This window comes from Amblyraja radiata, chromosome 8 (genome assembly GCF_010909765.2).
Source record: "Amblyraja radiata isolate CabotCenter1 chromosome 8, sAmbRad1.1.pri, whole genome shotgun sequence".
Classification (NCBI taxonomy): domain Eukaryota; kingdom Metazoa; phylum Chordata; class Chondrichthyes; order Rajiformes; family Rajidae; genus Amblyraja; species Amblyraja radiata.
In genome coordinates, this window is record NC_045963.1 from 29,875,366 (window position 1) to 29,900,847 (window position 25,482).

Consider the following 25,482-nt stretch of genomic DNA (forward strand, 5'->3'; position numbering starts at 1 on the left):
CATGAAATGATGCATGGACGATGATGTCATCTGATATGTTTGCTGCGCCTGGTACACCTTGAATCACTGTGGATTTCATACTGATAGATCTCGGGAGCAGCATTGATTCCAAAAATGTGTCTTTAGTACCGGTACAATCCGCAGTGAGTGACGAATGCTGTCACCTCTCTTGACTCTGGATGTAATTCCAACTGATGATATCCCCACTTGAGATCAATTTTGGAAAACACTTTACTGGTTGATAACTCTTGTAGCAACTCATCGACCGTAGGAATTGGGTGTCTTTCCCTGATTATTGCCTCATTGGCTCTCCTCATGTCAACGCACAGTCTAATGTCATCATTGGGTTTCAGCACAATCACTACTGGACTCACCCATGGTGTTGAACGTTCAACTGGTTCAATAATGTCCTGATCAATCAACCCCTTGATTTTAGCTTCTACTTTTCCATGATGTCGAAATGGCGTTCTCCGCACCGTTTGAGCTGTTGGCTTGACAGCTTCATCAATGGCTAACTTCACTTGCCGGCCTTTCAATTTTCCAACAACTTGGAATACTGAGTGAAATTCCTGCCTCATGTCATCATATGACTGCACTGAATTGAAATGCACTCCGATGTGAAGCACTCCCAGCTCTGGAGCTGTACTTCTACTGAGCAAGGGTTCTCCTGCTCCTCTATCACCACAAATTCTGCTTCAGTTTCTCTATCTCTGACCTACTTTAGCCGTGAAACATCCAATGGTCTGCAATGGTTTAGTTCCGGTGTATGGATATAACTTCCTACAACACCTCCTTGACGTGCACTTGATTTTCTGCTTTTTCAAGTATTCCCAAAGTGATCTGTCAATTACGTTGCTGTCGCTACCAGAATCTTCAATCACTGGCACTGTAACACCTCCGATGGTCACTGCATCTTTCTTGTGATGGCTATCATTCACTTCCGAAATCCCCTTCTACGTGACGGACATGACCTTTCTTTTTCTGCCAAGGTCTGTCTTTCTTTTCACTGGACCCTGCCTTGGAAGATTCACTCTTGTTGTAATTACTTGTCTTGTACCTGGCCTGACTTTTACATTTCTTTGCAAAATTTATTTGCAAAATGTTCTACCTTTTGCTGGACAACATGCATCTATCCCTCTGTGACCCTTGTTGCCACACCTGTAACACTCGATCTCACGTTCAGGCTTGCTTCTTGGTCTACCATAGGACAGCTGGGTAACTTGCCCAGTCTTGGAATCTTTCAATTTCATGCTGTGAAATTGTCCCTCAACAGCTTCCATTGCCACTGCAATCGACAAAGCATCATTAAGGTTTAACTCACCCCCTTTTTCTAGCAGCCTTCTCCTGAGCTTGTCTGACCTGCAATGCTGGACAACCTGATCCAATATCTGGTTTTCCACATCAGCAACCACATATTTGCATCCTACAGACACCTGTCTGAGTCTTGTCACAAATTAAGCAGTCTCGCCCTCTTCCTGCTTTGTTTTGTGGAATAAATGGCGATGAAATGTAGCATTCGGTACCACCACAAAGTGACTGTTCAATGCATCAACGGCTTTCTTATAGTCTTCCTTCATTCCAGTGTCAGGGAGTGTTTTAAACATTCGAACCGCTGGCCCTGCGGTGAAGAGAAGCAATGCTCTCCGTTGCGCCTTCTGCCCCGGCATACTCTCATCAAGACTGTCGGCATAGGCCTCGAATTCCTCCAGCCAAGCATTCCACTTCACGTTAACGGTTCTCACATCACCCGTCGGATCGAAGTGTGGAACTCGGCGAAGTGCGAACAAATCAGCTCCAGCGGCTGCCATTATGAAACATTTTTCTAACCTTTTTCCAGCTCCTAGCCACGGATTCAGAATCCAAAATATTCAAAATATCCTCGTCGCCAATGTCACATCTTCGCCTAAGATGTGGAATAATAATACTGACAAAATATTTACAGGTTATATTCCTTTGTCTCTATGTTTATTATCTCCCCCGGCCATGGCCTCCTGCCTTGGCTTACACAGCGCACATGCGATCGACCTGACCTCCAAGTCAGCTGATACAAAGGTCAAGATATTTGCATATCATTATCATGACTCATCATCATGACAGTGACTACCTGTGATGGACTGGGCAGATTGAGTGCAGATTGAAAATGGATAATCAGTTTTGACTAGAGGCAAAAATACTCTAAAATGTCATTAGTTCTATTTCTTGTCCTGGTCCTGGCCCTTCTACTGGGGCAGACGCAGAGCAGACAATATTTTTCAAAGGAGAGTGATGTTCAAGCAGAGAGAGCACAGAAAGCATTACAGTAAAATTAGGAGTTGTGGGTCATTGATTACTGACAATATGGAGTGAGTGGGCAAGAATAAGGGAAATTTGAGAGAATGTGTGGAAAAAAATCTGGTGCTTGAAGAAAGGTCCCGAGCCGAAACATCTCCTATCCATGTTCTCCAGGGATGCTGCCTGCCTGCTGAGTTACTCCAGCACTTTGTATCCTTTTGTGTACACTAGCATATGCAGTTCCTTGTTTCCACATCTAGAATCATCTTTAACTTGGTCTGCATCTGCAAACACAACAAGGTTGGCCACAGATGCCTTGGTTGGTGGCAAGTAAATAGGCCCCAAGGATCAAGACTTTGAGTGCTGCTCAACAGAGTTTTTATGAGGAGAGAGTTTCATGGATTGGACAAATAAGTACATGGATCATAGGGAGGGTCGGGAAGGGTGGTTAGTAAGGGAAATGGCAGTTAGGTGACTTTGGGTGTTCATGATAAGGGGTTTGGAGGTTTGGGATATTCATGCTAAGGACATTTAGGTCTGAGATCTGGATCAGTAGTTTACTAGAATCCCAGGGAATTATGGATCAGGCAGGAACATGAGGTGGATGCTCAGCCCTGATCTTATCAAATGATGGAGCAATCTCAGGGGTATTTCAGTCTGAAGAAGGATCTCGACCTGAAACATCACACATTCCTTCTCTCCAGAGTTGCTACCCTGTCCCGCTGAGTTACTCCAGCATTTTGTGTCTATCTTCAGTGTTAATCAGCATTTGCAGTTCCTTCCTACACATTTCGTCTGTGGTATTTCCATGGATAAACAGCAGTGATTTGAAAGAGGTATTCTACAGCCAGCACAGGAGTACAGCTTGGACAATATCAAGTTCTTAAATCTTAACATTACACAGTTAGTGATTTTAGCGTGAAATTTATTAATTATGCTACCTGTTAAAATTAATAATTTAAATGTATTTGTTAAAATAGCAAACCATGGATGTAATGCGACTGCATAAACCATTCCTCGATTAATATTTTGATTGCATAGCAACAGGTACCTGCAACACTTGCACTATAAGTCTGGCTGTGATGAAGCAGCATATAATTGTGACAAATGATCTCAAGTAAGCTGCTAATGAGAAATAGTATTGGTTAAGCAACAATGTTATTTTTTCCAGGCATATAATTACAGAAGATAACGGATGTATCCTTGCACAAAATGGTATCTGATAGTCTGAAAGATTTGCAATGTATCAGGGTCATCAAGCAATCCATGTGTTGATTGATGAAGGGATCACTGCCTAATGAGGTCACACCTGCCACTCATTATTTATCTACTCCACTGCAGAAACCGTTTAAAGCCCATAACCCTACTCAATGTCAAGTGATTGAAAGACCCTGGCATTATTCGGGAGCTGTGAACAATATAATTAAGGCAATGACTATGCTGCCCAGCAAAACTAACCAACGCTGCATGAAGAGCCAAAATAACTAGCAGCAACAACACAAAAGTGCAATGTGTAATAATGTTGAATATATTAGCTGTATTTTATTATGCTTCACTTACGACTTTACTTTAGACTTTAGAGATACAGCACGGAAACAGGCCCTTCGGCCCACCGAGTCCGCGCATATCAGCGATCACACCATACACTAACACTATCCCACAGACTAGGGACAGTTTTTACAAATCACAAAGCCAATTAACCCACAAACTTGTACATCTTTGGAGTGTGGGAGGAAACCCACGCGGTCACAGAGAGAATGTACAAACTCCGTACAGACAGCTCACTTGGTCAGGATCGAACCTGGGTCTGGCGCTGTGAGGCAACAAGTCTGTTGCTGCGCCACTGTGCTGCCCTGATTTGTTTCTGATTTGATTGAAGATCACTTCGTAAAAAGGAAAGTTGACTGAGAACAATTTCTCCCTTAAATTGTAAATAACATCTTTGACTTTTTATATTACTATTTACTTGACAGTAAATTAATTAAGATTAGTTTTCATGTCCTGATAACATGATGGATTGAATGTGTTTCACACCATCTCACTGGCCTCACTTTCTTTCATGATAATCTTGAAAATGAACTCCACAATACAAGAAAGTGTTGCCAAATACTTAAATCATTTATCTGGAAATGAGCCACTGAAATACTTTGTTGTTCCACTTTTCAATATTTTACTCAGGACGTGAAAACTAATCTTAATTTAAAACATGAAAGAAAATAGCTTTTTTAACCCCTTCTTTGCAAGACACACCACAGGAATACAAAAGACGAATAATTCAAAATCTTGAGAGAAAATGTAAAAATATCTACTCTTGGATGGATAAAGTAATGAGTGTCAGCCATGACTCAGCTGAAAGCACTCTTGAAACAAAGTTGTAATGTCAAGCCTGAAGGGGCTGTCCCACTGTACGAGCTAATTCAAGAGTTCTTCCGAGTTTCTCCTGATTCGAACTCGGAGAATTACGGTAATAGCCGCTCGTAGGTACTCGGGGCTCTCGTGGACATTTTTCAACATGTTGAAAAATCTTCACGTGTCTTCACGAGCTTACCGCGTTTCCCGAGTACCTGCCGTTAGCGTTACGAGCCGCTAAGAGACGTCCCGAGCTCCGACGTACCCGCTACGTACATTCTACGTGCTACCACGAGTTTGATTTTTTTTTAAACTCGGGAGAGCTCTTGAATGAGCTCGAACAGTGGGACAGCCCCTTGACTCAATAGGCCTGATGCAAAGATCTAGATTTACGTGACTGTAGTGCTGAGAACATGCAGCACTATTGGAGGTACCATCTATTGAATGAGATGCCAAACCAAAGCTTTGCCTTCCCAGTAGAAACAATTTCATGCCGGGACCCTTCTTCAGACTCTTGAATGGTGAACAATATCATGTCTGAACAAGGGTCTTGACCCGAAATGTCAACGCTCCATGTTCTCCAGAGATGCTGCCTGACCCACTGAGTTACACCAGCACTTTGTGGCCTTAATGCCACAAAGTGCTCCTTAATGCCAGAAATAAATCCTTTGGCTGATGCCTTTCTGTCTCCTGTCTCCAAGTTTCAGTTAGCAGGAATAGGATTCAAGTTTCCTACACTCTTCTCCTGCGCTAATGAGTTGATATTCCAGGTAGGTAAAGATGAGTTGAAATAATTCCTGGAGCAAGTCAAGAACACGGATCAATGCACTGTCCAAAGGAATCGTGTACTATCCTTCGACATGGTCAACAGTCTTAAGCACAACATAAGGGCTTGCTTCGTTTGAAAATAAAATTGGTGTATTGTCTTTTACAATCAAGGTTAAGGAATCAAACAATTCTAAAATTGTTATTTTACTTGGAAGTTGATTCCATCACCATTAAGGAGAAAAACACTAGTTAGCATAGCTCTTTTCCCATGGCAGTGATGTAACTTTGTTAAGAAGGCTGCCTTCAGCCAAAGTAAACTAAAAATAGACCAATGACGTTAGTCAGCAACATTTCCTACATCTCCTCACTCCTCCTTCTTCATAGCACAATATTTATTCAACAGGATGTGTAATTAGTGGATTTGGTGAACCCCAAGAGTGAAGAAGGACCAGAAAATATATCTCAGAAATAGTGGTGGGTCAAGGAGAGTTAGGGCAATGTACGTAGATCATTAAAATTACATGGACAGATGCAGAATATTATCAGAATAGCTGATGCAATATCATTCTGTATCTTCCAATCCTCTAGAGATAACGAGACTACAGATATATAAACTATGCTTAGATTATATCTTGAACACAATACATCACTGGACATTGCACTTTAGCAAGTATGTATTGTTTTCTGATGGAATGCAGAGTTAATTTATCAAAATGATACCTGAACTCCAAGGCGAAAATTATGAATTAGTAACTATTCCTAAGAATCCAGATTAAAGCTCGATACAATTACTTTTTTATTACATTAAAGGGAACATTATGACATTTATGACAGGGAGTAAAGCAATTCATGCTGGTTGGGAAATCTCAGACAAAGAATCATGGTTTAAAAATTAAACTCTAGTGCTGTAAGGCAGCAAATCTACCGCTGTGCTGCCCCTTATCGAGTGGATAGGGAAAGCAGCAATAGATAGTAGTAGACCATATGGTTTGCTCCTGAAACTATTATTTTGTTGTAAACGACAATTTAAAAAAGTTTACAAATCTGAATCTTGCTATAACATACTAAAAATAATCTACTTTTTCAGTCATTCTCAAATTATTATTTTTTTTAGTTTTGATGGTAATATGATTACACAAATTACTCAAGTTCACCTGGACCATTTCCGACATCTTCCTACCGTTCCTTGATCTCACCATCTCCATCGCAGGTAACAGACTACTGACCGACATCTACTACAAACCCACTGACTTCCACAGCTATCTTGACTACACTTCTTCCCACCCTGCTTCCTGTAAGGACTCTATCACTTACTCCCAATTCTTCCGTCTACGCAGCATCTGCACCCAGGATGAGGTGTTCCAGACCAGGGCATCGGAGATGTCCTCATTCTTTAGGAAACGTGGGTTTCCCTTTTCTATTATAGATGAGGCTCTCACCAAGGTCTCCTCTATATCCCGCAGCTCCGCTTTTACTCCCCATCGCACTACTCGTAACAAGGGCAGAGTCCCCCTTGTCCTCACCTTCCACCCCATCAGCCGGCGTATACAAAATATAATCCTCCGACATTTTCGCCATCTCCAGCGAGATCCCACCACTGGCCACATCTTCCCATCTCCTCCCCTTTCTGCTTTCCGTAGAGACCGTTCCCTCCGTAACTCCCTGGTCAATTCGTCCCTTCCCACCCAGACCACCCCCTCCCCTGGTACTTTCCCCAACAACCGCAGGAAATGCTACACCCGTCGCTTTACCTCCCCCCTCGACTCCATCCAAGGACCCAAACAGCCTTTCCAGGTGAGGCAGAGGTTCACCTGCACCTCCTCCAACCTCATCTACTGCATCCGCTGTCAAAGGTGTCACCTTCTCTACATCGGTGAGACCAAGCGTAGACTCGGCGACCGCCTTGCCCAACACCTCCGTTCAGTCCGTACTAACCAACCTGATCTCCCAGTTGCCCAGCACTTCAACTCCCCCTCCCATTCTGAATCTGATCTTTCTGTCCTGGGCCTCCTCCATTGCCAGAGTGAGGCCCAGCGTAAATTGGAGGAACACCTCATATTTCGCTTGTGTAGTTTACACCCCAGCGGTATGAACGTCAACTTCTCTAATTTCGGGTAGTCCTTGCTTTCTCCCTCCTTCCCCTCCCCCTTCCCAGCCCTCCCACATAGCCTACTGTCCCAGCCTCTTCATTTCTTTTTCCTGTCCCCCCCACCCCACATCAGTCTGAAGAAGGGTCTCGACCCAAAACGTCGCCTACTCCTTTTCTCCATAAATGCTGCCTCATCCGCTGAGTTTCTCCAGCATTTTTTGGCTACACAAATGCAATACATGTTTTGAAGATTTTATAAGAAATGAGATTGATTATTTGGATACTTGCAGATTCTGAAAATTTAAAAAGTGTGTCTGACTATTTTGTCAGGTCTCAATAGCCTGAATAATCAGCTCATCACCATGAAATACAAGTTCTTTGTTTTTGGTGTCAAGACATTTTATGTTCATCGCATATCAGCAGAAGTATTACTGCCTGCTAATATTGTTCTTTAGTTATTACAGTGACTTTACCACATTGCAATGTACTTTGGAGACCTATTCACTATATATTAAGATGATTCACAGTGAGAACATAAATCTAGCACCATCTTCCTTTATGATCCACACCTCTTTCTTCTCCCTCCCTTTCAACATTTAGATGGGACTATGCCTTTTGTGACTTTCATCTCCACCAACTACTCCCGGCACTCTCCTGCAACAACGGAAAATGCAGCACAAAATCCTTCACCTTATCCCTTCCCACTGGCCAGGAAAATGCACTGTCCTTTCAGGTGAAACAACAATTTACCTATATGTCTTTCAATCTATATATTATACTAGACTAAGTGGGACCCGCTGGATCCCATCATCACACGTGAGGGCTGGTCCCCCAACACAATATTCCACCTCTCCACCAATTCTAATATTAGTGGCTAGTGGGGGGGGGGGGGGGGGGGGGGGGTTCTGGAGTGCTAGTATGGGTGTTGTGGGCTGAAAGGTCTGGTTTCCAGAGGGCTAGTATGGACATTGTGGGCCGAATGGATTCTTGGGCTGGCGGCTCAAGCCTGTTGTGCTGGCAGTTCACTCACTCACGGCTGGTGGGCTGGTAGTTGACTCATGGCTATTCCTTTAAATTCCATTTCAAGCAGGGTGCAAGGCCACCAAATTCAAGTGCAGTTTCTTACCACTTCAAGCAGGGTGCAAGGCCACCAAATTCAAGTGCAGTTTCATACCACTTCAAGCAGGGTGCAAGGCCACTAAAGACAGCGTGTCGTGACCTCTACCTCCTCCATCTGTGGAGGGACTGTGGAGCGGCCAGCTGCGGGCAGCGGCGCTGACCTTAAACATCGCGGAGTCTGGGATCTCTCGCCCTTGTTCTGCATAGGGGCCAGGACCCACGTCTGTGAGCGAATGGCGGGCCACATTGATCGCCATTGTGTAACGCTTGGTGTTATTTTTCGCATTCATTTTCACGTGTTTTTTAATTCGTTTTCTGCAGTTCCCAGGTCCCTCGAGTGCCCCGGGACTGGCTGCAGTTCCCAGGTCCCTCGAGTGCCCCGGGACTGGCTGCAGTTCCCAGGTCGGCTCGCATCCCCGGGACTGGCTGCAGTTCCCAGGTCGGCTCGCATCCCCGGGACTGGCTGCAGTTCCCAGGTCGGCTCGCCTGCCCTGGGACTGGCTGTAGTGCCCAGGTTGCCTTCGTGCCCCGGGATTGGCTGGGATTTGAAAACTAATTGAAAAAAAATACGCATGCGGGCTGGATAATTTCGGGTTACGGGCCGGATCCGGATGCCGACCCCTGTTCTATGGAATAGTTGTCTATGAGAATGCAAGCAAGAATTATGTAACAGCTGCTTTGGTTATTAGGAAAGGTATAGAGGGATATGGGCCAAACGCGGGGAGGTGGGACTAGTGTAGTTGGGGCATCTTGGTCGGCATGGACAAGTTGGATCGAAGGGCCTGTTTCCGTGCTGTGTGACTATTTATGTACTGAATCCAGAGAACATGCAGTTTTCAGTAATCAAACAAATGGCATGGTTTAAGTTATTATTTTGACTTTCTTCAAAAAGTGTGGTCATTTATACTGTAGAAATAAGGAACTACAGATGATGGTTTACAAAAAAAGACAACAGTGCTGGAATAACTCAGTGGGTTGGGCATTACCACTGAGACATGGATAGGTGATGTATCAGTTCAAGACCTGAAATGTCGTCTACCATTTTTTCCAGAGGTGCTGCTTGACCTGCTGAATTACTCCAGTACTTTATCGTAGGTCATACAATTGATAACACAAATCAGGTTCTGCACTGGTATATACATTTTTTAATGTTAGGATACACTGATTTACTTTGGTATTCAAATATATGCTTAGAGCATGCCAAGAGTGTAGAATTTGCAATCCTTACCTCTGAACTCTCGATGGAGGTGCAAACACACCATGCTTTGGCTGACAGGTGAAATATTGCACGCCCCCTACAGAGCCATTGTTTCTGCCATTCGGTTTATCCAATTCAATCCCATACCAATAACCTACGAAATGACATATAAAAAAGAATTGCACAGCATTAATAACATAATTCTATCTATGTCCATCCTGAATTGAATAGACAAAGGTGGTATTTGACTCTCATTGAATTTTGCAAGTTATCATTTTTGCGAACCCAAACTATACTTGTAAGATGTTCCATTCAGTGGTGGAACAGACCATTTTCTTGAGCATCCCCGCTGGCTGCCTAATATAATATGGCTCCTTCATCATTAACTGAGGAGGTTGATGACTGTCTTACACCTAACAAGGTAAAGAAACAGGGATGAATAGAGTAGGAGCTAAAGATAGACACAAAGTACCAGAGTAACTCAGCGGGTCAGGTAGCATCTCTGGAGAAAAAGTAGGAGTTAGATCAGGTCTGCTTAGAACTTACACAATTTGTTAAAAATTATTGTGGAACCAAGCAAAAAATACGCCCTTTGCATTACCATTCTTTAATTGCTCCCCATAGCTAACTCACACCATTATCATCACCATCTCCCGTTCTATCCCTTACTTTATATCCACAACTCCCCCATCCTGACTACGTTTACATTTTAGGCCACAGCTAATAAGACAAATGGTTAAGGACTTATTCTCCAAAAATGGATGATTTACATATGTGATGGCAACATGTAGAAATAATGGTTATTTAAACATGCTGAAAAGGTATTTATTCTGCAACAAACAATCTGCTGGACGAGCTCAGGGGTTGTCGATGTTTCAGGTCAAAATCCTGCATCAAGATCCATTTCAATCCGAAACATTGACAATTCCCCACCCTCCACCCCTCCTAAAGATACTGATTGACCCAATGTGTTCCTCCTGCAGACTGTATATTGCACCAGAATCCAACAACTGACCACCCGGTTGCTCAGCACTTCAACTCCCCCTCCCATTCCGTATCCTGACCTCTCTGTCCTGGGTCTCCTCCATGGCCAGAGCGAGCAACACCGGAAATTGGAGGAACAGCACCTCATATTCCGCTTGGGAAGTCTGCATCCTGGGGGCATGAACATTGAATTCTCCCAATTTTGTTAGCCCTTGCTGTCTCCTCCCCTTCCTATCTCTCCCTCAGCCCTCGGGTTTCTCCTCCTTTTTCCTTTCTTCTCCTCACCCCCACCCCCTATCAGTCTGAAGAAGGGTTTCGGCCCGAAAGAAGGGTTGCCTATTTCCTTCGCTCCATAGATGCTGCTGCACCCGCTGAGTTTCTACAGCATTTTTGTGTACCTCCAACGCCTGACATCTCTTGTGGCTCCAATATATTTAATCAGTTACTTTTAAAAATTACATTTGTACGTGATCCTTCTCACCCAAGCATTTGACACAGTTGACTACACAAGATTCCAACAGTGCCTCTCCAGCATCATCTACCTGGGTGGTTCTGCATGTACCCGGTTCCATTCTTAGCTATCCAGTCCTAGTTATAGAATTAGGCAATCATTTACATCTCATGCCTGCACCATTAACTCTCATGTTCCAAAGACGTATCCTTGGCCCTACTTACCTCTCAACTACATACTATCCCAAATCAACAAGATCTGAAAATGTAGCATCAGTTTCTACATGTATGCCACTGTTACAGTTCTACCTACAAATACCACTCTTGCTACTCTTCATTGTTTATAAAGTAGCACAATGCTCATTAAAGATGGCGCCTGCCTGCGGCGACTTTTGCGGAGCTCCGGAAAATAAAAGGCTCAACTACAACTTCCAACAACTTACCTGGATCAGAAAAACGGCAGAAATCGGTGCCGTTTCGGACGAGCTGCTTGAGCACCTCAAGGCTCTCGCAATTTTGCGATCTCCCGCAGCTGCGGGAACCCCGGACTTTAAACTTTCCCACGCTGGCTGTGGAACTCCCGACCCGACTGAGGATCCCAGGTACGGTACCTGGAGACCCCAGGATGACCCCCCAGAGCCGACGGGCTGGATCTCCCAGGAACAACGGAGCTGGAGCTGCCGACTTTGAGGGAACCCCCGTTCGTTACGGAGCTGGAGCTGCCGTCTGTGAAGGAATCCCCGTTCCAGCGCAGGTCCGCAGAAACAGCAGGTACAGCAAGTACAGTACCTGGAAACAAAGGGGAAGCCTCCATTGTGTCCGGAAACGTGGCCGACGGGCAGGACTCCAGGTCAGAATGAAGCGCAGGGGACTTCGGCCCCCTCTCCCTACTATCCTACTGGCTAATGTACAGTCCCTTGAAAATAAAGTGGAGGACTTAAGGGCAAGACTGCTTTATCAAAGGGAGCTGAGGGAATGCTCTGTGTTCTGTTTCACAAAGACATGGCTCACCCCCAGCTCCCCAGCACCGTATGGACCGTAGCCTGGCATCTGGGAATGGGAGAGGAGGGGGCGTCTGCCTCATGGTCAACTCTGCGTGGTGTTCCGACGTGGCAGTCCTGTCCAACTCCTGCTCTCCACACCTCGAACATCTGGCGGTGAAGTGCCTCCTAAGAGAATTCACCTCCGTTATCCTGACCGCGGTCTACATCCCACCCCAGGCAGACGTCCGTCTGGCACTGGAGGAGCTGCACGCCGTGGTCAACAAACACCAGACGTCTTACCCCGAGGCATTTACCACCATTGCTGGGGACTTCAATAAGGCGAACCTCAAGAAATCACACCCCAACTTCCACCAACATGTCTCCTGCTGCACCAGAGGATCTAACACCCTCGACCACTGCTACACCACCATCAAGAATGCCTATCGTTCTATCCCTCGCCCTCACTTCGGTAAGTCCGACCATACCGCGGTGCTGCTTCTTCCTGCCTACAAGCAGCAATTGAAGAGCGCACCTCCAGAAGTGAGGACAGCACAGAGCTGGTCGGGGGGGGGGGGGGCAGAAGAACAACTCCAGGACTGTTTGGAGTCTGTAGACTGGGCAATGTTCAAGGACTCGGCTACGGACTTGAACGAATATGCCACAGTCGTTACAGACTTCATAAAGAAATGTGTGGAGGACTGCATCCCTACAAAAACCTTCCGAGTGTTTCCCACTCAGAAACCTTGGATGAACTTTGAGATCCGCACTCTTCTAAAGTCCAGACACAGGGCATTCATGTCCGATGATACAGTGGCCTACATGAAGTCCAGATACGACCTTGGTAAGGCCATCAAAAAGGCCAAAAGGGACTTCTGCTCCAAACTGGATGAGACAGATGTTCGGCAGCTGTGGCGGGGCCTGAATGCAATCACCTCCTACAAGGCGAAACCAGGAGGCAGCTCGAATGTCGGTGAAACATCACTCCCTGACGAGCTCAATGCGTTTTACGCACGCTTTGACAGGGAGAATACTGATGTGCCTTCCCGATCCCCCATTCGCTGTGATGGCATTTCAGTCTGTCACAGAGGCCGACGTCAGGAAATCCTTCAGAGGGGTGAACCCCCGAAAAGCACCTGGTCCTGATGGTATACCCTGTCGTGTTCTAAAAATCTGTGCGGACCAACTGCCGGGAGTTTTTACGGACATTTTCAACCTCTCACTTCTGAGGTCTGAGGTCCCCACCTGCTTTAAAAGGGCATCAATTATACCGGTGCCCAAGAAGAGTAAGGTGACGTGCCTCAATGACTATCGACCAGTGGCACTAACGCCGGTGGTGATGAAGTGCTTTGAGAGGCTGATCATGGAGCAAATCAACTCCTACCTCGACAAAAACCTGGACCCACTGCAGTTCGCTTACCGCCACAACAGATCAACGGTGGATGCGATCTCGCTGGCCCTCCACTCCGCACTGGACCACTTGGACAACAAAAACTCATATGTCAGGCTGTTATTCATCGATTACAGCTCGGCATTCAACACAATCATCCCCTCCAAACTGGTTACCAAACTCGCAGAACTGGGTCTCTGCGCATCCCTCTGCAACTGGATCCTCGACTTCCTCATCCACAGACCCCAGTCTGTTCGTATTGGTGGAAATGTGTCAGCCTCGATAACAATCAGCACGGGAGCACCTCAAGGCTGCGTGCTCAGCCCCCTGCTGTACTCACTCTATACCCATGACTGCGTAGCCAACCACAGTGCGAACTCCATCATCAAGTTCGCTGACGACACCACTATTGTGGGGCGTATCACTGATGGGGATGAGTCAGAATATAGAAGGGAGATCGAGCAACTGTCCATATGGTGCCAGCGCAATAACCTGGCCCTCAACACCAGCAAAACCAAGGAACTGATTGTGGACTTTGGAAGGAGTAGGAGGGGGACCCACAGCCCCATTTATATCAACAGGTCGATTGTTGAAAGGGTCAAGAACTTCAAATTCCTGGGCGTGCACATCTCTGAAGATCTTTCCTGGTCCGAGAACACTAACGCAATTATCAAAAAAGCTCATCAGCGTCTCTACTTCCTGAGAAGATTACGGAGAGTCGGTTTGTCAAGGAAGACTCTCTCTAACTTCTACAGGTGCACAGTAGAGAGCATGCTGACCGGTTGCATCGAGGCTTGGTTCGGCAATTTGAGCGCCCCGGAGAGGAAAAGACTACAAAAAGCAGTAAACACTGCCCAGTCCATCATCGGCTCTGACCTTCCTTCCATCGAGGGGATTTATCGCAGTCGCTGCCTCAAAAAGGCTGGCAGTATCATCAAAGACCCACACCATCCTGGCCACACACTCATCTCCCTGCTATCTTCAGGTAGAAGGTACAGGAGCCTGAAGACTGCAACAACCAGGTTCAGGAATAGCTACTTCCCCACAGCCATCAGGCTATTAAACCTGGCTCGGACAAAACTCTGATTATTAATAACCACTTTCTGCTATTTGCACTTTATCAGTTTATTTATTCATGTGTGTATATATTTATATCATGGTATATGGACACATTTATCTGTTTTGTAGTAAATGCCTACTATTTTCTGTGTGCTTAAGCAAAGCAAGAATTCCATTGTCCTATACAGGGACACATGACAATAAACTCACTTGAACTTGAACTTGAACAATGCTTGTTTGACATTCAGTACCGGAGAGTGGAGATTGCTCCCTAACCAAATGTTGGAAGAATAAAGCCACTGCATTCAGTATTCTCTATAAATTCCACTTGATGCACACCAATTTCACCCCTCCATCTGTCAATTGTCAGAACCTAGAACATTTTCTTGACTTGTCTATCTCAACATTTTCCTGTCCACTTTCACTTGTTCTGTCTTTTGGAAACTTGAAGTCATCTAAAACTCTTCTTTCTGCGACCTAACTCACAATAAGTCCCAGACATCCACCAATTTAGCCTGGCTCCAGGCTAAGCAATTTGAAAATTCTTATCTCGGTTTGATTACTTCTCTTATCCTTATCCTTACAACTATAAAACTCTGATCTTGGATGTGTGCGGGTGTGTATGTGTATAATCATATCTGCTCAAAAAAAAAGACGCCCTAATGGTAACATTTTTACATATTCTGATAGAGATTTATCCCGTGGACTCCGAAATTGCCTCATTTGAAAAAATTATGCAATATTTCTCGAGTTGTTAATCAAAATGTTCACAAATCTCAAATAACTTAGAAAATAAAACTGCTGGCATAGGCTGATCATGTGATGATGTCACAATGGCTGCACGCTGTGTTCACGCGCAGCGAGTGACGTCGCCCGGCTGTGCCGCTCGCAAGCCCAGCCCAGGTGTTCACAATTCTGAAATACCTTTGAAAAAACCCCCGTTGTCTTCTTGCTCGCACTGCGAGAGACGTCACTGCCCCCCCACCACTCACCCCCCGACCACTCCCCCAGTTCTTGGGCCCTGCCTGGAGCCTGGAGCCTGGAGCCTGCAGCGAGGGAGCCGGCAGCAAGGGAGTATTGCGTTCGGGAACCAGCCCTCCCCTGTGACGACGTGCCCCCACCCCTCTCCCTCTCTGCCCCCCTTCTCCCTCTCTGCCCCCTCACGCTTCCTCTCGCCCCCCTCCCTCCCTGCCCCCCTCATGCTCCCTCTCACCCCCCCCTCCCTCTCTGTGCGTCTGTGTCCCTCTCTGTGCCTCTGTGTCCCTCTCTATGCCTCTGTGTCCCTCTCTGTGCCTCGGTGTCCCTCTCTGTGCCCCTGTGTCCCTCTCTGTGCCTCTGTGTCCCTCTCTGGGCCTCTTTCTCTCTACCCCCACACACACACGCACACTAACCACCTCCACACACACACACTAACCACCCCCATTGATATTATATTAATATTATTCATTCACTTCTTTTACCCCACCCCCCGCCCTATCCACTCACGCATAGCCCTCAACTCTCCCTCTCTAGCCGCGCCTGCAAGTTGGCGAGGGGGAGGAGGGGTTGAGTGGTGTGGGGGCGGGGGGGAGTGGTGGATTGGTTGGGGGGTAGAGAGAAAGAGGCCCAGAGAGGGACACAGGAACACAGAGAGGGACACAGAGGCACAGAGAGGGACACAGAGGCACAGAGAGGGACACAGAGGCACAGAGAGGGACACAGAGGTACAGAGAGGGACACAGAGGCACAGAAGAATGGCAACATTGTTTTTACGCTTATTCTTATGGTGTCTTACTAAAGAAAAATGTGATAATGAACCTGTCCCATCTAATACTGACCACATTTTATCAAAGGAAATCAGATCGGGCTGGAGGAAAAGTTGGAAGATCAGGTCACTAGCTTTTTCCCTTTGTGACATGGACCAATGAGAGTAAACACAGGTGCATTAATTTGTCTAGCAAATTTTCTCAAGGCAATTCAAAGCCAGTAAATTACTTATGGAGTACAATCATCCATGTAGTATGTGATAAATAAAACAACCAAACTACACACAACAATGAGATAAATGACCTCGTAATGTTTTTGTAATGTTTGAGTAAATGATAAATGTTGGCTAGGAAATTAGGAAAATTCCCTGAAGACTTCAAATAGTACCACAGGATCGACAATATAAGCCCTTGATTTTCAGCATATTCAACACCAAATATACTGAAGCACTCCCTCCTTTTGCATTAAAGTGGCCATCTGGGTATATGCTCAGTTGTCTGTACTGCGGCTTAAATCTATGACCTCCAGCTCAGAAACCAATGAGCAATAACAACCAGCAGACAATGGAATTAATGCATTTGGGCAACATGGTCGGCTTAGACACTGTGGAAATGGGCTTGTTTCTGTGCCATATGATTCCATGACTCTAACCACTGAGTTAAGACTGGCACTTCATAAAGAAGAAGGTATAATTAATTGTTTAAGAAGGAACTGCAGATGCTGGAAAAATCGAAGGTAGACATAAATGCTGGAGAAACTCAGCAGGTGAGGCAGCATCTATAGAGCGAAGGAATAGGTGACATTTTTGTGAATGTGCTTTATATTCAACTGTTAATTTCTGTTTAGTCATAGATGACCTATTCTGAAAATTAGCAATATTTTGTTACTAGCAAACCCAGGTATCGTTACGACTTAGAAACATAGAAAAATAGGTGCAGGAGTAGGCCATTCGGCCCTTCGAGCCTGCACCGCCATTCAATATGATCATGGCTGATCATCCAACTCAGTATCCTGTACCTGCCTTCTCTCCATACCCCCTGATCCCTTTAGCCACAAGGGCCACATCTAACTCCCTCTTAAATATAGCCAATGAACTGGCCTCAACTACCTTCTGCGGCAGAGAATTCCAGAGATTCACCACTCTCTGACTTCATGTGCAGGAAGGAATTGCAGATGCTGGTTTATACCAATAATAGACACAAAATGTTGGAGTAACTCAGCGGGTCAGGCAGCATCTCTGGAGAATAGGAATGAGTGATGTTTCAGGTCTGAACCCATCTTAAGACCCTTGCGAAGAAGGGTTCCGACCCGAAATGCCACCTATTCTTTTTTTCCAGAGAAGCTGCCTGACCTGCTGAGTTACTCCAGCACTTTGTGTCTATCATTACGACTGCAAATGTCTTTGATGGACTTGTGACAATTACAATTTGTGGTATGAAGTCTATAAATATACCTCGCAATTGATGCTTAATTTTTTTTAATGGTGCATGTTCAACTTTAAATATTTTACAATTTGGGCGTAATCTATATTCTCAACAGGAAAGATTTTTATACTGATTGTTCAGCCGTTTTTCAATCAGCACCCTCTAATGTATAATATAGCTCATTATCCATGTAGCTGCTATGATTCTTTACAACATGACATTTCACTATAATGTCAGCTATGCTTCAGTTGCAGGCAATCTTGCAGCTTGAAAGTTTTAGGTTCCAGACTCTCACTAGAAAATGAGTCTATAATCCAGGCTGACACTTCAACACCTCATTGATGAAGCACTAAATGTTAGGATTCTCAGATTATAGCCTAAAGCCCCATTGAGCCGGATGGAAAAGGTCCCCATGCACAATTTAACAAAGTGCAAGAGAGTTCTTGCTGTTCCCATGGCCAGCATTTATCTCTAAACCAATTTTGCAATAATGGCAAAGTGTCTCATTCTTTTGATGGTACCTTTGCTGACATGTTGCCTGTCAAAGAGAATACTTGTCTTTATGGGTAGTCAGAGAGTTTGGAATGTCATGAGTCAGAAAGCTACCTGTAAGTCACAATATTAGAAATGCTTCTAACCAGGAAGTCTGTGCATTGAGAGAGCTGCCAGAAGAGACAACAAAGCCTACCTAAATGTATTTGGAAAATTAATAAATCTCATTAATAGTTATTCTCTTATCCACAATTCTAGTGGAAAACATCACTGTGAATATCACAAGAGGCCGAGTTGTTGCTCATTTCCATTAAGATAGTGCAAGCGTTCATTAATTCAGATATTACTAAAGAGCTTCAAGAGGCACAGCCCATCCATTGATGTGGTCGAGGTTGAGATTATTAGATTCTACAATGACCACCATCTTCTTTTGTGCTCAGTGTCACTTCAGGTTGATGAAGGTTTCCTTCAATTCCTAGCAGACAGGGGCTGGACTGGATCAGGCGCCGCCCCAAGAGACAGAGAGTCAAGGGGTGGGCTGAGGAATGGGTGATGAAATTTAATTGCATTTTGGGAAGTCTAACATGGGCAGGACTCACAATGGCCGACTTTGGATTGGTTATCCTTCCAGTGAATTTGAAATATTTTTGCAAGGGCAGCATTCGTGGTAACTTACAAATCTAAATGTTAATGTACAGACAAATACACAGTAGCATACTACAGTTTGTTAGAACAAAGAGCACAGTGAAGGAAAGTCATATGATCAACAGCTGGACACAGTGGATGGCTCGATTGTAATCATGTATAGTCCCTCCGCTGACTACATAGCATTATTATTATAATTTATTAAATCGTTGAAAACATTAGCGACGCAGTGGTGCCGGTTATTGACGACCACGGTGACGGACGCACCACACATCTCTGTCCTCCATGCTGCTGGCAAGCTCCTCTTTTGGCTTTACACATGCGTCTTCCATCAAGTGTATAGCATACAACACAAAAACCTTTTCACCATAGCTTAGTACACATGACAATAAACTAAACTATACAGTATAAACTATGAAATAGAGTTATGTTAACATAGAATCGACCCAGAGCACAGAACAAATAGATAAGAAAGTTTTGAGAACTGCCATCCTGCGAGAGAATTTGTTTGATGAATTACAAAAGCACGAACAGATCTCTGGTAATTAAGGAGCCAAATGTGGAATGGCATCAGCAGGAATTTGAAGGGATTAAAAGATACACATGCCTTTAGGGATAAGGCACTGGGTACAGAACTGACGAAGTTTCAGGAGTCTATAGTTTGTGGATGACACAAAGCTGGGTGGCAGTGTGAGCTGCGATGAGGATGCTATCAAACGGCAGGGTGACTTGGATTGGTTGGGTGAGTAGGCAGATGCGTGGCAGATGCAGTATAATGTGGATAAATGTGAGGTTATCCACTTTTTGGCAAGAACAGGAAGGCAGATTATTATCTGAATGGTGTGGGAAAGAACTGCAGATGTTGGTTTAAATTGAAGGTAGATACAAAATGCTGGAGTAACTCAGCAGAACAGACAGCATCTCTGGTCGAGACCCTTCTTCAGAATGGAAAAGTGGAGGTGCAACGAGACCTGGGTGTGCTTGTACATCAGTCACTGAAAGTAAGCATGCAGGTACAACAGGCAGTGAAGAAACTAATGGCATGTTGGTCTTTATTGCGAGAGGATTTGAATTTAGGAACAAGGTCCTACTGCAGTTGTACAGGGCCCTGGTGAGACCGCACCTGGAGTATTGTGTGCAATTTTGGTCTCCTAATTTGAGGAAGGACATTATTGTTATTGAGGGAGTGCAGAGTAGGTTCACCAGGTTAATTCCCGGGATGGCGAGACTAACATATGAAGAAAGAATGGGTCGAATGGACTGGGCTCGTATTCACTGGAATTTAAAAGGATGAGAGGTTATCTTATAGAAACATATAAAATTCTTAAAGGATTGGACAGGTTAGATGCAGGAAAAATGTTCCTGATGTTGGGGGAGTCCAGAACCGGGGGTCGCAGTTTACGAATAAGGGGTAGGCCATTTAGGACTGAGATGAGGAATAACCTCTTCACCCAGGGAGTTGTGAACCTGTGGAATTCTCTGCCACAGAAGGCAATGGGGGCCAATTCACTGGATGTTTTCAAGAGAGAGTTAGATCTAGCTCTTCGGGCTAAAGGAATCAAGGGATATGGGGAAAAAGCAGGAATGGGGTACTGATTTTAGATAATCAACCATGATCATATTGAATGGCGGTGATGGCTCAAAAGGCCGAATGGCCTACTCCTGCACCTATTTTTCTGTTTCTATGGGAGAATGAGCAATTGAAACAGAAGTGCTGTGTTTATCCAGTTCTTGAATGAATGACAACTTGAAATGATTAATTTCAGAGACATGAGGGTCTTGAGTTGGAAGAAGGAACAAAGATTGGAGAAGAAACTGTATTATAGAAGGGCTATCAGAGACATCAGTAGTGACAACCATGGGGAACAAACATTGCAACAAGTTGACCCTGAGCTTGACATTTTGAAGACTGCAATCCTGCTGGAGTGAATTCAGCCAATTCATTTCATATAGATAGTATTTAAGTTCATGCCGTGAGTCTTGTGACCTCGTAAAATAATAACTTGGAACAGCGAATTGATTTTGCACTGTGATTGCTACTCGGTACCCACCAATTTTTATAAGCTGTAATATTGAACACTGAAACCAAATAAATAACCATTTAAAAACAGCCATTCTAGCATTCTGGCACATTTCCACACTATCTCTAAACTAAACTAAACTAAACATGGGTGTGAATAGATGGGTGAAGTCCAGCAAAGGATTCATTCAAAAGAAGAAAGAGGAAAGACAAAGTCGGGAAGCAGAGCAGCCACTTGATGAATAAAAAGTGAAAAAGGGAGAGATACCTTAAAGCCAATAGTGATCAGTAAAATTAGAAAATAGTTAAATTTAGATATGCAGTGTTGACATATGCAACTATTTAAAATAAATATTCTTATTTTAAATCAGATGAATTAATAGCATAATTCAACAAAATAAATGTCTTCCATGAGTGCAGAGCAGCATGTTGTAGGAATATTTCCAGGATAGTGACTTTTAGAAGATTAAGCAAAGTAGAAAATTAATTTCATTTTGATTGCAAAGAAACAAATAGAGAGAAAGGCTGCAAGGTTCAGAGATACAATCGATATGTCACAGTGCCCCAATTGTAGTATGACATTAGGAACAGTGTACATCCACAATTAAAAGTGCATGAAACAAGCAAGATCTCATGGGCTATATAATCTTCATATATTCTGGACAAAGCAAATTAGTAGGAATATTTTGTTTGACATTTTTATGGCATTTTATATCAAAGAAAAGACTAATTTAAATCGAGTTCTGTACCACAAGACATGTTCATAAATAGCTTAATAATTAACAGCCCAGATCATGGTGATCATAAAATGAAAAATGTCCACATTGGCTTGAGAGTGATTTAGTTAAATACAAAGCAGAAATTTTAAATATGAACAAACAAAGCTGGTTATATAGTATATAATCAGCTAGGGAACTCGGCCAAGGAGATTGGAAACTTAGATTTAAAGATATGTTAGTAATTAAACAATCATTAATATTAAAAATGATGGCTGCAATGGGCTTTTATCACCTGCTGCAGCTTGGACTGTGCAAAATGGCGCCAAAATCTGGCGACTATTGCATATGGACTTAGTAGGCTGTTTCCATGCAAGGGGTACTTAATCGGGGATTGTCTTTATGTATGGCAATAATCTCACTGACCTCTATGCAAAAAAATTGATTTAACTTTACCTTTGGTACACATGATGATAAAAGAACCATTAAACCATTGAGAAATTATTTTAAAATTTCAACAAATATACATTATCAAACATGACTGTAAAATTCATAAAGTAGGAAATAGAATGTAAGGTAGACAACAATGCTGGAGAAACTCAGCAGGTGCGGCAGCATCTATGGAGCGAAGGAAATAGGCAACGTTTCGGGTCAAAACCCTTCTTCAGACTGATGTGGGGATGGGAGGGGGGGGGGGGGCAGGAGGAAGAAAGGAAGAGGTGGAGCCAGGGGGCTGAGGTTGAGCTGAGAAGGGGAGGAGAAATTAAGGACTACCTGAAATTAGAGAAGTCAATGTTCATACCGCTGGGGTGCAAACTGCCCAAGCGAAATATGAGGTGCTGCTCCTCCAATTTACGGTGGCCCTCACTCTGGCCATGGAGGAGGCCCAGGACAGAAAGGTCGGATTCGGAATGGGAGGGGGAGTTGAAGTGCTGAGCCACCGGGAGATCAGATTGGTTATTGCGAACTGAGCTGAGGTTGCGAAGCGTTGCCTATTTCCTTCGCTCCATATGTGCTGCCTCACCCGCTGAGTTTCTCCAGCATTTTTGTCTACCTTCGATTTTCCAGCATCTGCAGTTCCTTCTTAAACAAATAGAATGTAAGGATTAGTTTACAATTGGCCTAAAAAATTACAGAACAATATTGTAAAGTTGAAGAGATAATATTCATAGTAAATGTCAATTCCGTACAGAAGAGAGCAGATTGCTCCCTCTGGTGTCTGTCTCAAGCTGTATCAGACAGTTGGCAACATCTGAATCTGCATGAGTTTACCTGTCATCACTGGCCATCTATTTCCATTTCCTGAGCATTATCCAAACTTTCTCTGCCACAGCTTCTTCTACACAGTATTATTCTAAAACTCCACTGACGTTCTCTTTTCTCGCACTCTCCATAAAACGAGCTTATCCAAAAAAAGCTTGCATATTGACTTACACTGCAAATTCATTCATTACGAATGCTTTCGAATAAGTATTGGCTACTACTCTCCCAATGCACCAATTTTTTAAATTTCACTCATCCGTTTCAAAATTTATAGTCTCTTCCAGCATGCAACCGTTGTGAATTTTGAACATACAAAAGTCTGAAAGCACATGCCACCAGATTCAGGAACATCTTCTTTGCTGATATTAACAGACTATTTAGCAGACCTCTCATAAGATAAGTGTGTAGTCACGATCTCACAACCTATATTGTGGCAGTCCTTGAACTTTTTTTATCTGCACTTTCTCTGTAACTGTAATACTATATTTTTTCTCTTTGCACTACCTGTTGTACTTGTGCATGGTTTAATTCTACTTGTATATGGAATTATTTGATTGGACAGCAGTTTTTTTACTGTGTCTCAGTACACGTGACAGTAGTAAACCAATACCAATACCAATTTTTTTATCCATGATTTAATTGCGCCTCCATTGGCTATCATGTTTTTACGTGCCTAGGCCACTTGATTCCTTCTCTATATTCAACCTCCTCCCTTTGTTCCTTTAAAAAGCTTTATAAAGCCCATTCCTTGGACTATGGTTTCATTAAATGCCTTTGTTCCTGCTTGATATAATCGTGATCTAGTGAAACAACTTCATACATTTACTACATTAAGGTGTCTTATAAATGGAAGCTGCTGTTCGCCTAAGCAGGTCTTGCAGAAAAGTAAAGGAGCATTATCACTAGAAAAGAAAATAGGCAGCTCCCAAAGGGTAGATCGGACAAAAATGACAGAAATAGCCCTTGGTAGCATGTAAAGTGAGCAAGGAAAAGGCCTACACTGAGCAAGAGGGAGAGTTGCCAGAGGAGGTGGTTGAGGCAGGTGCTATTGTTGGAGATTTAGACAGGGACATGGATAGGATAGGTTTAGCGGGTTACGGGTCAAGTGCAGGCAGGTCGGACTAGTGTAGATGGAGTATGGTGGCCAGCATGGGCTAGTTGGGCTGATGGGCCTGTTTTCATGCTGTATGACTCTATGATTCTATGACAGGCAACGTAGAGTTTCATGAAAACAAATGAACATTCATACTTATTTATAGCCAGTATAGATCTATTTGTTTCATTAAATCCAATCCAATTAGACTACCTGGTGCAAAATTTGTCTTCCCATAGAAGCGTATCGTTCCACTCCTCTGCCCAACAACAACGGCACGATCACCAATTTGCATATCAGCTTTAAGAGTCTCATCACAGTCCAGGCTGCCAACAGATGGAACTCTCTTCCGCAAACCTGAATTAAAAAAACACATGGAAGTTAAATTACATTTTAATACGATTATTATTTACACATCGTCCTCTCTCCCCATCGAGTTGTGCAAAACAAAACAGTCTATGTTTATGTGGCCCTTCGAAAGGTAAGACTACCACCTATAATACTATAATGCTTCAAAGTGGATGCCATCAGTTAGAATCCCAGGATGTAAATATTAAATACTAGAAGGCATTGCTTTAAGGTGGGAGGGGCAAAGTTTAAAGAAGATGTGAGGGGAAACTTATTTTTAGCAGAGGGTGGTGGGTTCCTGGAACATACTGCCAAAGTTGGTGGTGGAGACAGATATGACAGTGGCATTCAAGGGGCTTTTGGATCGACACATGGATATGCAGAGAATGGAGGGATATGGATCACATGCAGCAGATAAGAGTTTGTCTTGACATCATGTTCGGCACGGACATTGTGGGCTGAAGGGCCTGTTCCTGTGCTGCACTGTTCTATTTTTCTATGTTCGTGAAAGAACGAGTGAGCACAGAGGAGAGTAAAAATATATTTCTAAATAAGGCAGGTTTCTAAATCGACAAGAAACATCCAATACCAAGGTGAAAAGATCCAGATCTTCCCCGACTACCCACCAACCATTGCGAAACGGAGAGCACTCTTCACTAAAATCAGAGAAATGCTTCGGGACCAACCCGGCATCAGATACGGCCTGCTCTACCCAGCGGGACTCCTGGTGGCCTACAAAGGTGAGCAAACTTCATTCACCAATCCCCAAAAAGCCCAGGACTATGCGGAACACATCCTTGGAACACGGTCAGACACGACAAAAAACATATAATACACTGGATGGTCCAACCTCTCTATTATATATGTTTGTGTTTCACAAGTTCTCTAACTGTTGTTAACTAATTCATTGATACTATGTTATAATCAGTTGTTTTTGTTTCTTATATTTTTGGAAAGTTGTCAAGCTATTTTTAAGGTAAGAAGTAACGGAGGTAAACAAGGTTTACAGTTACTTAGTAGAGAAACTTCTTAAGTTTGGACGGTATCTGGTCGTGACAGGGGAAATACACAATGCATC

At 43.9% G+C, this 25,482-nt stretch overlaps 1 protein-coding gene across 7 annotated transcripts in view; it reads right to left on the reverse strand.

Moving 5' to 3' along the window:
- The window catches only part of clip4 (CAP-Gly domain containing linker protein family member 4), a 253,766-nt gene that overhangs the window by 51,937 nt on the left and 176,347 nt on the right, over positions 1-25,482 (reverse strand). For 6 of the 7 annotated variants that reach the window (XM_033025474.1, XM_033025478.1, XM_033025476.1 and 3 more), the window contains 2 exons: positions 24,270-24,413; positions 9,825-9,948 (listed from right to left, as the gene is read on the reverse strand). In XM_033025474.1, the coding sequence (XP_032881365.1) occupies positions 9,825-9,948; positions 24,270-24,413 (268 nt within the window). The remainder of the gene's footprint in view (positions 1-9,824; positions 9,949-24,269; positions 24,414-25,482) is intronic. The other variant, XM_033025477.1, reaches the window with a different exon arrangement.